General features: G+C 50.5%; 3 protein-coding genes across 3 annotated transcripts in view; 2 read left to right on the top strand and 1 right to left on the bottom strand.

The window, feature by feature from the left end:
- The window catches only part of LOC115541791 (caveolae-associated protein 2-like), a gene marked incomplete at its 5' end in the record, with an annotated part of 10,763 nt that extends 7,246 nt beyond the window's left edge, over positions 1–3,517 (top strand). The window contains 1 exon segment of the mRNA XM_030353631.1: positions 3,105–3,517. Within this exon segment, the coding sequence (XP_030209491.1) occupies positions 3,105–3,365 (261 nt within the window).
- An 881-nt stretch (positions 3,518–4,398) lies between these two features.
- arl11 (ADP-ribosylation factor-like 11) lies at positions 4,399–8,528 on the bottom strand. The gene is given in 7 exon segments (XM_030354364.1): positions 4,399–4,830; positions 4,967–5,144; positions 6,076–6,094; positions 6,097–6,190; positions 6,447–6,512; positions 7,407–7,482; positions 8,232–8,528. Coding segments are annotated over 6 exon segments (531 nt in total). The 5' UTR covers positions 7,452–7,482; positions 8,232–8,528; the 3' UTR covers positions 4,399–4,701.
- Positions 8,529–9,717: 1,189 nt separating this feature from the next.
- eef1b2 (eukaryotic translation elongation factor 1 beta 2) lies at positions 9,718–12,823 on the top strand. Its single transcript, XM_030354350.1, has 7 exons — positions 9,718–9,995; positions 10,838–10,960; positions 11,126–11,270; positions 11,592–11,658; positions 11,804–11,929; positions 12,424–12,491; positions 12,696–12,823. The coding sequence occupies exons 1-7, from the start codon at positions 9,916–9,918 to the stop codon at positions 12,780–12,782; spliced, it is 696 nt and encodes a 231-aa protein (XP_030210210.1). The 5' UTR covers positions 9,718–9,915; the 3' UTR covers positions 12,783–12,823.
- Positions 12,824–13,364: the final 541 nt, after the last annotated feature.

Genomic DNA, 13,364 nt, shown 5'->3' with positions numbered 1-13,364 from the left:
TAGCCCCCACTGGGGTCATGCACGGCAGCCAATCGGTGCCAGAACGCTCACCACACACCAGCTGGAGGTGGAGAGTGAGGGTATTAATGAGTCAGCCAATTATACAGGAGGATGATTAGGGGACAGACTGAATGAGCCTGGTCCCTTATCTACATATGTATAGCTATACAACTATATATATAATCTATTTCTCTCTATATCCTTATCTACTTACCTTTATCATATCTACATATCTATATCTTTATCTGCATATCTATATCTATATATCTCGATCTACATATACATATCTATATTCTACATTTACATCTACACATCTATATATATATATGTACCTATATCTACATATCTTTATTTACATATCTATATCTATCTATCTGCTACCTCTGCTTCGCGTCGGACGGTTCAGGCCTCCACGTCGTCCATTAATTCCTGATAATGGACGCCTCGTCGGGCATTATCCCTTACATATATATATCTGTGTATAGATATATATATACCTTTATCTACATACTCTCTCTCTCTCTCTCTCTCTCTCTCTCTCTCTCTCTCTCTCTCTCTCTCTCTCTCTCTCTCTCTCTCTCTCTCTCTCTCTCTCTCTCTCACTGTGTCTCTATGCCTCTCTCTCTCTCTCTCTCTCTCTCTCTCTCTCTCTCTCTCTCTCTCTCTCTCTCTCTCTCTCTCTCTCTCTCTCTCTCTCTCACTGTGTCTCTATGCCTCTCTCTCTCTCTCTCTCTCTCTCTCTCTCTCTCTCTCTCTCTCTCTCTCTCTCTCTCTCTCTCTCTCTCTCTCTCTCTCTCTGTGTCTCTGTGTCTCTATGCCTCTCTCTCTCTCTCTCTCTCTCTCTCTCTCTCTCTCTCACTGTGTCTCTATGCCTCTCGCCCACCCACCCACCCTCTCTCTCTCTCTCTCTCTCTCTCTCTCTCTCTCTCTCTCTCTCTCTCTCTCTCTCTCTCTCTCTCTCTCTCTCTCTCTCTCTCTCTCTCTCTCTCTCCTCTCTCTCTCTCACACTTTTTGCTGTAACGCGGTAGTGTAAGGCATTACAAAAAAAAAAAAAAGGTAATATTTTACTTGGTACAAATCTCAGCAATGCGCGTTACAATGCATATTAAACCCGAAATTAAGCGAGAAAAAGTCTGCGCAAATGTTTACTTCGTGTGATAGAGGAGAAGATCACGGCAGCAGCTGAGTCCAGGGGGGCTGGTTGTAGTTTTTTCGCTCGGTTCTCCGTATCAACAGTAGGGCTACAACGGAGCGAAAAGACTACAACCAGCCCGCCTTTCCGTTTCCGGTCAAGGAGCAATGAGTCTTCCAACCGAAATCAATGGATTTCCAAAATGCCAAATAAAACACGACATGAACTGTATTTCGCTACGATACTTGATTAGGAACATCAACGAACAACACTTAACACCTCGGTGAGTTGCACATTTCTGAAAACGAACGTTTAGGTTTGTGTTAAGGACAGTTTTGTGACAATGTTTCCAACATAGACCAAGTGTCGCGCAGCGCCACAGAATCAACACCGAGCGCCACAAATTGATTCTGCTTCGTTTTTTTTCTGAGATTTCTAAATATAAATATCATTCCGTTCAATCATCTCCTCATAGCACTCTTTCTCCCTGACATTCTCGTTCACACACGCATACGCACACGAACACGCACACAGAGACAAGCGCGCATTCATGCCAGTGGTGCACGGGTACCCTGATAAACAGCTGATTCGCCCGCTCCTCCTCTCAACGCGAAAGAGCAAAGAGCAAAGAGCAGACGGTCGCCGACCGTTTTACCAAAGTTTAGTATGATATATACTGTTCACAAAAACACCTGCCCAAAATGATTGTTAACTCAGAAAAGATAACCCTAGCCCTTATGAACTCAACGACGTTATTGATATTGAACATCCCGCACCATAAGTCAGCACAGATAACGTTGGTAACGCATCAAACTATACGATTAATATGAAATGCGGTTATATTTGGGGTAGGCTACAACACCTAGCCCGTTCTGCCGGCGATTTCAATTCGCTCTGCAGCAGGGGCTGGAGAGCAATTTCTTTCTGTTTCCGATCCGCTTTCACTGGAGCCAATCACCAAGCTGTTTTTATTAATTTTATATTGTTACATTATACTATTGATTTAGTTTGACCAAAAGAGCTAAATACGTCAGGACTCCATGTCCCCCCCATCCCGTCCCGTCCCGTCCCGTCCCGGCCCGGCCCACTCAGGACCAATAGTCAAAATGTCGGTGTCAACCACACTTCATCCTAGACAAAACAGAAAGGGGGCTCAATGTTTTTTTTTACAATCTACAGTAATAGGCTCTAGCTCTATTGATTTCAATATGAATACCTAAAGTTACAGTATTTCTATTATACAATGTATTGCACCATGAGCCACAACTGCGACCATTATATTGTACTTTTGTTTGCCTTAAGCCTAGCTCAGTCATTATGCCAACCACATCACCTCCTGCTGGGTAATGAGCTGCATTGAACACAAGAAGATCTATTGAGGACCCCACTAGCCTACTAGCCTACCACTATTTTGGCGAAAGTAATACAAAAGTAATGTAAAAGTAGTGTAATGCCTTACAATTGAAAGACAGTAATATTGTAATGTAACTAATTAATTTGAAATGACAGTAACAAGCAATAAATAATGCATTACTCTTTTGAAGTAACTTGCATAACACTCGCCCTCCCTCGCTCTCTCCTTCTCTCACTGTGTCTGTATGTCTCTCGCCCCCCCTCCCTCGCTCTCCCTCTCACTGTGTCTCTATGTCTCTCGCCCTCCCTCCCTCTCTCACTGTGTCTCTATGTCTCTCGCCCTCCCTCCCCTCTCTCACTGTGTCTCTATGTCTCTCGCCTTCCCTCCCTACCTCTCCCTCTCTCACTATGTCTCTATGTCTCTCGCCCTCCCTCCCTCCCTCTCCCTCTCTCACTGTGTCTCTATGTCTCTCGCCCTCCCTCCTTCCTCTCCCTCTCTCAACTGTGTCTCTATGTCTCTCGCCCTCCCTCCCTCTCCCTCTCTCACTGTGTCCTCTATGTCTCTCGCCCTCCCTCCCTCCTCCCTCTCTCACTGTGTCTCTATGTCTCTCGCCCCTAGCCCCGGAGCGCTCTGAGTCCCAGCCCGCTGAGCCGCAGGCCCCGTCCCAGACCGGGGACTCTCCTCGTGCTGAGGCCCACGTGGAGCTCTCTCCTCTGGACCTCGCTGATGAGGACCTCCCCTTCACGGAGGTCCACTGCCCAGCTCGCCCCCGAGCAGCTGAGGAGAGGGGGGAGGAGAGAGGAGGGGAGGAGAGGGAGAGGGGGGAGGAGATCTCAGGGTTGTCAGAGGGGGAGGTGTCGAGGGTGTCGAGGGGAGTGAGTGTGGAGTACTCCCTCTCTGCTACTCTCCCCCAGGGGAGACACAGCCACTCTGCCTGGGGTGAGGAGGACGACGAGGAGGAAAGAGAGGGGGAGGAGAGAGCGGAGGAAAAGGAGAGAGGGGAGGAGAAGAGAGAGTAGGAGGAGAGGAGAGGAGGAAAGGAGAGGAGAGGAGAGGAGGAGGAGAGAGGGGAGGAGAGCTAGGAGGAGGGGAGGCGAGGGGAGAGGGGGAGAGAGAGAGGAGAGAGAGGAGAGGAGAGAGAGGGGGAAAGGTGGAGAGAGGGAGGAGAAGAGAGAGTAGGAGGAGAGGAGAGAGTAGGAGGAGAGGAGAGGAGAGGAGAGAAGGAGAAGAGAAGGAGAGGAGAGAGGGGAGGGGAGAGTAGGAGGAGAGGAGGAGGAGGAGAGGACAGAGGGTAATGGACCAGCGTCCTGTGAGGAGCCATATGATGTGTGATAGGCCGGTGCTTCAGCCTATCAGACGGCTCCAAGCTGTCCTGTATATCAAAGCCTCTGGGGGTCAGAGGGTCAACATCAAGTCACTTACTAACTAAACACCGCTGCAACATGTAACCATGGATACGACCCCCTACACACACAATACACACATTACACGCACACACACACACGCCCTACCTGTGATGTCATAACCTCGCTGTGATGTCATAAACTCCCTGTGATGTCATAACCTCGCTGTGATGTCATGGCTCTGTGCCAAAGATGCTGATCTAGGATGCTGATGTTCACGAGCAGACTAATAAAGTTTATACTCACACATCTGTCTGCCTCTGTCTTCTTAACACAGGAAGTGACCTCATCCCAGAGGAAGTTATTGGTTCTCGGTTGAATGGTCAATAAACGACCTGTTGCCTTTCATAACCTCCTTTCCTAACCTGCTTTCCATGACCTTGATGGAAAACGGGGGTCAAAGGCTGAATATCCGATGCATTCCACCACACACACACACACACACACACACACACACACACACACACACACACACACACACACACATAGAAGCACACACAACTACAGAACAGAAGACAGGATGTCCTTTATTTTGGTTGTCAAATCAGGAATCAGATATATACAAACAGACCCAAGAATACGTCACATCAATGTCTGCCTCCTCTTCACACCTGGAACCTCCTCTCTCCTCCTGCTCCTTCTCTCTCCTCCTCCACCTTCTCCTCTTTTCTCCTCCTCTCCTCTACTCCTCCTCCTCCTCCTCTCCTCTCCTCCTCCTCTCCTCTCCTCACCTCCTCCTCCCCTCTCCTCATCCTCCTCCTCCCCCTCTCCTCTCCTCCTCCTCCTCCTCCTCCTCTCCTCTCCTCCTTCTCCTAGCTCTTCTTGATGAGCCTGGCCACAGAGATGAACGCCTGTTGGAGCCCGAGCCCCTGCCGCCCGCTGCAGCTCTGGATCTCCCAGCTCCGGTCCAGGTACGAGTCCAGCTCTAGACACCGGGACACCTGGAGCACAGGGCAGGGTCAGGGGTCAGGGATCAGGGGTCAACTCTTGTAGGGTCAGCGTGCGTCCAGGTCCTTCTTGTTGGCCAGCACCATCAGAGGGTTAGGGCTAGGGCTAGGGTCAGAGGTCAGGGGTCACCTCTCGGATGGTCAGCGTGCCGTCCAGGTCCTTCTTGTTGGCCAGCACCATCAGAGGGACGCCGTTGAGCTGCTCCTCAGACAGCAGCCGTCTCAAGGCCGCCCGCGCCTCTGGCATGCGGCCGGGGTCGCTGCTGTCCACCACGAAGACCAGCGCCCTGCAGCCGTCCAGGTACTGCCTACACACACAGTACACACAATACACACACAATACACACATTATACACACACACCACGAAGACCAGCGCCCTGCAGCCGTCCAGGTACTGCCTACACACAGTACACACAATACACACACACACACACACACAAACATTACAAACACACGCACACACACATTATACACACACACACACATTACACACACACACACACACACACACACATTACACTCACATAAACACACATTATGCACACATTATACACACACATTATACACACGCACATTATACACACACACACACACACACATTGTACACACACACACACACACAAACACACATACACACACATTATACACGCACACAAACACACACAAGCACACAGAATACACTTTCAAACACACACACACACAGACATACACACAGACGTTATACACACACACATTATACACATACACATTACACACATTATACACACACACAATATGAACATTATTCACACACACACACACACACACACACACACACACACCAACAGACACACACACACATAAAATAGACACATTATATAAACACACACACTCAAATACACACACACACACAGACACATACACAGGCACATACACATGAGGACCTCCAGTAGGTCCTCATGCCCCCCCCCCCACCCACTGACCTCCAGTGGGTCCTCATGCCCCCCCCCCCCCCCACTGACCTCCAGTGGTTCCTCATGCCCCCCCCCCCACTGACCTCCAGTGGGTCCTCATGCCCCCCCCCCCCCCCCCCCACTGACCTCCAGTGGGTCCTCATGCCCCCCCCCCCCCCACTGACCTCCAGTGGGTCCTCATGCCCCCCCCCCCCCCCCCCACTGACCTCCAGTGGGTCCTCATGCCCCCCCCCCCCCCACTGAACCCCAGTGGGGTCCTCATGCCCCCCCCCCCCCCCCACTGACCTCCAGTGGGTCCTCATAGGCGGCTGCCCCCCAGGTCCCAGAGGGTCATGGCGTCCTTCTGGTCCAGCTCCAGCGTCCCCACGTTGAAGCCCACCGTGGGGGACGTCTCCATCAGCTGGGGCAGGGTCAGAGGTCAGAGGTCAGGGTCAGAGGTCTCCATCAGCTGGGGCAGGGTCAGAGGTCAGGGTCAGAGGGTCGGAGTCAGAGGTCAGAGTAAGAGGTCAAGGTCCGAGGTCAGGGTCAGCGCAGGCCTCTGAGTGGCCGAGTGTCCTACAGCGCAGGCCTCTGATTGGCTGGTGTCCTACAGCGTAGGCCTCTGATTGGCTGGTGTCCTACAGCGCAGGCCTCTGATTGGCCGAGTGTTCACTCACCTCTCCTGTGAGGAGGCGGGTCAATAGAGTCGACTTCCCTGAAGAGTCCAGACCCACCAAGACCACCTAGACACACACAAGACACACACAAGATACACACATTACACACACAGGATACAAACATTACACACACAAGATGCACACATTGTACACACAAGATACACACATTATACACAAAATATACACACATTATACACACAATATACACACATTAAACACACAATATACACACATTATACATATTTATGGTTTGTTACTATGTATTTGTTGTTCGTCTGTTACTGTGTATTTGTTGTTTGTTTGTTACTGTGTATTTGTTGTTTGTTACTGTGTATTTGTTGTTTGTTACTGTGTATTTGTTGTTTGTTTGTTACTGTGTATTTGTTGTTTGTCTGTTACTGTGTATTTGTTGTTTGTTTGTTACTGTTTATTTGTTGTTGGTTTGTTACTGTGTATTTGTTGTTTGTTTGTTACTGTGTATTTGTTGTTTGTTTGTTACTGTGTATTTGTTGTTTGTTTGTTACTGTGTATTTGTTGTTTGTTTGTTACTGTGTATTTGTTGTTTGTTTGTTACTGTTTATTTCTTGTTGGTTTGTTACCGTGTATTTGTTGTTTGTTTGTTACTGTGTATTTGTTGTTTGTTTGTTACTGTGTATTGGTGGTTTGTCTGTTACTGTGTATTTGTTGTTTGTTTGTTTGTTTCTGTTTATTTGTTGTTGGTTTGTTACTGTTTATTTGTTGTTGGTTTGTTACTGTGTATTTGTTGTTTGTTTGTTACTGTGTATTTGTTGTTTGTTTGTTACTGTATATTTGTTGTTTGTTTGTTACAGTGTATTTGTTGTTTGTTTGTTACTGTGTATTTGCTGTTTGTTTGTTACTGTGTATTTGCTGTTTGTTTGTTACTGTGTATTTGTTGTTTGTTTGTTACTGTGTATTTGTTGTTCTAACCCTAACCCTTACCTGGGGGGGGTGTATGGGGGCGGACCGGGTCAGCAGCTGGCCCATGACTCCAGGTCCTAACCCACTCCAACAAACACTGAGGAGAGAGCAGACAGACAGGGAGTCAGACAGACACACAAACAGACAGACAGACAGACAGAGAAACAGACAGAGAGACAGACAGACAGAGAGACGGACAGGGATTCAGACAGACAGACAAACAGACAGACAGACAAACTGACACACAGATAGACAGACAGACAGGGAGTCAGACAGACACCCAGGAGGACAAACAGACAGACAGGAGGACAAACAGACAGACAGACAGGAGGAAAAACAGAAACACAGGCAAACAGACAGACAGACAGGAGGACAAACAGACACACAGATAGACAGACAGACAGGGAGTCAGACAGACACCCAGGAGGACAAACAGACAGACAGGAGGTCAAACAGACACACAGACAAAACAGACAGACAGACAGATAGACAAACAGACAGACAGACAGACAGGGAGTCAGACAGAGAGGAGGACAGACAGACAGACGGACAGGAGGACAAGCAGACAGACAGACAGACTGACACAAGGACAAACAGACACACAGACAGACAGGGAGTCAAACAGACAGATAGGGAGTCAGACAGATGGACAGGCAGGCAGACAGACAGACAGACAGGGAGTCAGACAGATGGACAGGCAGACAGACAGATGGACGGGCAGGCAGACACACTGTCTGACAGAAAGACGTACGGACGGACAGACAGACAGGCGAAAGACAAAATGTCCGTTAGACAGAGAGCAAGGCGGAAACAGAAGGACACAGACAGGCAACCAGTAAGACTCACGGTCAGACAGACGACGGGTCGACAGGCAGGTGGACAGACAGGCAGGTGGACAGACGGACTGCTCCAGTCTTCACCTTCTTAATTTTGGACTGGAAGCTCAACACCAATCAGGGGTGGGACTGGCAGCCAATCAGAGGAGCCGTGTGAAGGCGGGACCGGGCGGACGACATTCTTTAAACTGGTCTCTCTCCGTCACTCTAGTCGCATGCCAACAGACCAGTTCAGAGAAGAGAGAGAGAGACAGACAGAGAGGGAGAGAGAGACAGAGCGAGAGAGAGGGGGAGAGAGAGACAGAGAGACACAGAGAGAGAGACAGAGCGAGAGACAAAGCGAGAGAGAGAGAGAGAGAGAGAGAGAGAGAGAGAGAGAGAGAGAGAGAGAGAGTGTGAGTGAGTGAGTGAGTGAGTGACAGAGAGAGAGAGGGGGGGGAGAGAGAGACAGAGCGAGAAAGAGGGAGAGACAGAGAGAAACAGAGAGAGAGAGAGAGGGAGACAGAGCGAGAGAGACTGAGCGAGAGAGAGACAGAGAGGGGGAGAGAAAGAGAGAGAGAGAGAGAGAGAGACAGACAGAGAGAGAGTGTGAGTGAGTGATGGAGTGAGAGAGAATCACTTCACTCCCCAAGCATCCATTTAGATGTTATGTATTTGGTTGAGTTGTGTTACACTAAAACCCACAGTGAGCTTTGCTAAGCTAACATCCATTGAGCAGTGTGTATGTGCTAAGATAACATCCATTGGCTGTTTGTATGTGCTAAGCTAACATCCATTGGCTGATTGTATGTGCTAAGCTAACATCCATTGAGCAGTGTGTATGTGCTAAGCTAACATCCATTGAGCAGTGTGTATGTGCTAAGCTAATATCCATTGGCTGTTTGTATGTGCTAAGCTAACATTCATCGGCTGTTTGTAAGTGCTAAGCTGACATCCATTGGCTGTTTGTAAGTGCTAAACTGAAATCCATTGGCTGTTTGTATGTGCTAAGCTGACATCCATTGGCTGTTTGTATGTGCTAAGCTGACATCCATCGGCTGTTTGTATGTGCTAAGCTGACATCCATCGGCTGTTTGTAAGTGCTAAACTGACATCCATTGGCTGTTTGTAAGTGCTAAACTGACATCCATTGGCTGTTTGTATGTGCTAAGCTGACATCCATTGGCTGTTTGTATGTGCTATGCTGACATCCATTGGCTGTTTGTATGTGCTAAGCTGACATCCATTGGCTGTTTGTATGTGCTAAGCTAACATCCATTGGCTGTTTGTATGTGCTAAGCTGACATCCATTGGCTGTTTGTAAGTGCTAAGCTGACATCCATTGGCTGTTTGTATGTGCTAAGCTAACATCCATTGGCTGTTTGTATGTGCTAAGCTATGAGTGACTACCTGTTGGCGGCAGCATTTCTCTAATGCATGAAGATCAATTAACAGAAGAAGATGAGGAGTCCCACCCACCCACCTTATCTCCTCCTCCTCCTCCTCCTCCCCTATATAGACCCTCCTTCTCTCCTCCTCTATAAAGACCCTTCCTTATCTCCTCCCCCTTCCTTATAGACCCTCCTTGTCTCCTCCCCCTGCTACTCCTCCTCTATAAAGGCCCTCCGTCCCTCCTCTATCGCTCCTTCGCTGCTCCTCCGCGTCGTCTCCACGTGTCCTCCGTTCTGTCTCCCGGTTCCTCGCGCTCTTTCTCCATGGGTTTCGGAGACCTCCGGTCCCCCGCGGGCCTCGCGCTACTCGACGGCTTCCTCGCTGACCGGAGCTACATTGAGAGGTCGGTGCATGCGCAGTAGAGCGCCTTCTTTTACCAAGACGTAGGCTACTCTAGATTCAACCTTTTATTATTATGACATAGATGTGATGTAGTTATATCTATATCTTCAATAAATATGCATTACATCTGTATAGTGTAGCTTTCATTATAATCTAGATGTTTCTTCAGCTCCGCATGGATGGGCTAACTGTTAGCGTCTCGAGCTAACCGTCAAGAGTCTCGAGCTACCGGTAGCGCCATGTTGGCTTGGTAGCGGCTAGCTGTTAGCACAGATAGCTTAGCATTACTCCTGGCAGTAAACCTCACGGTCAGGCGAACTCGTGTTTTGGTTGAAAACTCGTTAGTTTGGCGACTCATTCCAACTGGAGTTAGAGTTAACGCTGCCCCCATACCTAACTATGCTAACCACTTGCGCTAGTAGCTAGCATTGAGCCATGTGATGACGCGTCGTGCAGAGGCGGGCGCCAGGTGCTCCCGTGCTGCGTCGCTTATGAGTGCATGAACAATGAGTGCATGAATAATGCTACGTTGAGAGTCATGCACCGTAGGGAGCCTTATGCTGCTTATAGTATCATAGGTGGGGTTGGTTATAGTATCATAGGTAGGGTTATAGTATCATAGGTAGGGTTATAGGATCATGGGGTTATAGTATCATAGGGTTATAGTATCATAGGGTTAGGGTTATAGTATCTTAGGTAGTATCTGGTGTCCATGTCGCTGTGAAGACCCCTCGGGCCGGTGATGTCTGAGCACCGGGGCCCCGAGGTCCAGGTGTTGCCTGGGGGCCCCCAGGTGTTGCCTGTGTTACCTGGCCAGGTGCTGACGGCCCCTCTCCTCCCCAGCTTCGTGGCGTCCCAGGCGGACGTGGCGGTGTTCGAGGCGCTGGCCGGCCCCCCCCCCGCCCCGCTGTGCCACGCCCTGCGCTGGTTCAACCACATCAAGTCGTTCCAGAAGGAGAAGGGCAGGTGGGTCTGCTGGACGGGTGGGGGGAGACGAGTGCCGGGGATGATGAACTTTTCTTAACCATCTTTCGTCTGATTCTGTGCTGACGACTCCTCTCTGACCCCGCCCCCCCCCCGCGGCCCCGGCGGTGACCCTGAACCCCCCTGACCTCTGACCTCTGCCCTCAGCCTCCCCGGGGTGAAGAAGCCCTTGGCCCAGTACGGACCTGCCGGCGTGGCCGACAGCACCAAGGGCCGCCCCACCCCCCCCGCAGACGACGACGACGATGATGATGATGACGACGACCTGGACCTGTTCGGCTCTGATGAAGAGGTGGGTCACGGTAACCATGGTAACCAGGCGGTTTACGGGGAGCCTGTGATGATCTCATACCATCTTTCGGCTGAGTCCGTGATGACATCATTATGAACTGAGGCTCCCCTAGACCGGCCTGTTGCTAGGTGACGGCTACCCTGGACCGACCTGTTGCTAGGTGACGGCTGCCCTGGCCCGGCCTGTTGCTAGGTGACGGCTGCCCTGGCCCGGCCTGTTGCTAGGTGACGGCTGCCCTGGCCCGGCCTGTTGCTAGGTGACGGCTGCCCTGGCCCGGCTGGTTGCTAGGTGCCGGTCCTGATCTTGCTCTTTCTCCTCCAGGAGAGCGAGGAGGTGGCCCGGATCAAAGCGGAGCGGCTGGCCGAGTACGCCGCCAGGAAATCTAAAAGTAGGTGACACGCCCCCTCGATCACCTGGTCCTACATCACCTAACCCTAACCCTCGATCACCTGGTCCTACATCACCTAACCCTAACCCTCGATCACCTGGTCTTGCATCACCTAACCCTAACCCCCCCGCCCCCTGTGTTCCAGAGCCCGCGCTCATCGCCAAGTCGTCCATCCTGCTGGACGTGAAGCCGTGGGACGACGAGACGGACATGGCCAAGCTGGAGGAATGCGTCCGCACGATACAGCTGGACGGGCTCCTGTGGGGACAATGTACGGCACGCACACAGGAACACACACGTACAACACACGCACGCACACGCACGCACGCACACCCATACAGGTACACGTGTATACATGCAGGTACACGTGTATACATGCAGGTACACGTGTATACATGCAGGTACACGTGTATACATGCAGGTACACGTGTATACATGCAGGTACACGCGTATACATGCAGGTACACGCGTATACATGCAGGTACACGCGTATACATGCAGGTACACGCGTATACATGCAGGTACACGCGTATACATGCAGGTACACGCGTATACATACAGGTACACGTGTATACATACAGGTACACGTGTATACACACAGGAGCTTGTGATGATCTCATACCATCTTTCGGCTGAAACCGTGATGACATCCTTATGACCTGATGGCTCCTCCTCCTCGACACATGACCTCCTGGGGACCCCATGTGGGGACCCCATGACCTCCTGGCTGACCCCATGACCTCTGTCTATCTGTTGTCTCTGCAGCTAAGCTCGTCCCGGTGGGCTACGGCATCAGGAAGCTCCAGATAGGATGCGTGGTGGAAGATGACAAGGTGAGTTAAAGAGACGGGTTGGGGTTAGGGGGACGGGTTAAAGACAATCTGATGGGTGGTTAGGGTTAGGGGGACGGGTTAAAGACAGTCTGATCTGATGATGGGTGGTTAGGGGGACGGGTTAAAGACAGTCTGATCTGATGGGTGTCCTGGGTGGGGGGGTCTGTCTATGTCCTGTGGGTCTGACTCCGTCTTCTCTCCCAGGTAGGAACAGACATCCTGGAAGAGAGGATCACGGGCTTCGAGGACTACGTCCAGTCCATGGACGTAGCGGCTTTCAACAAGATCTGAACCCCACCCAAAACACCCCCACAAATAAAAGCTCTCCTCAAGCCCTGGTCTGGTTCTTTGTCTGCGGTCTTGGGGGTCGGTCCTGTGGGCTCCGATGAGAGAATGATTGTATGTTTAGATGCGGCTGCTTGAGGGTAAAAACGACAAAATATTTTATTGGAAGTGCCTTTCGTTTAGACGGTGGCGGCGTTTTTGGGGCTTAAAAACGCAAAAATCTGAAACCACCCTCCAGAGTGGAAAACTTTAATACGCTCCGCCGTAGCGTTTCCGTCTACACGGCGCAGACGCAAAGATCTGCTCACGCCCCAGTACAGGGAAATAAACAAGCATGTTGGATTATTTCCATGGTAGGACTGTCGAGCTGCTCTGGCTGCTCAAATAAACTCACAGGAGTCTTTCCATGAAATGTGCAAGATATGCACAGATATTATTACTGAACAGAAGGATCTGTAATTATGTTTTGGTTTTCGCGGTGCAGATAAGAGGAGGAAGATCCTACGCATGCGCTCGGACATGGCGGTGCTGTGTGTATCACAGCCAGGGCCGTCGGACTGCGGGGACAAAGGGGACAGTTGTGGGGGG

This window comes from Gadus morhua, chromosome 4 (genome assembly GCF_902167405.1).
Source record: "Gadus morhua chromosome 4, gadMor3.0, whole genome shotgun sequence".
Classification (NCBI taxonomy): domain Eukaryota; kingdom Metazoa; phylum Chordata; class Actinopteri; order Gadiformes; family Gadidae; genus Gadus; species Gadus morhua.
The sequence above is the reverse complement of the archived record's forward strand: the minus strand, read 5'-3'. Positions and strand labels throughout refer to the sequence as shown.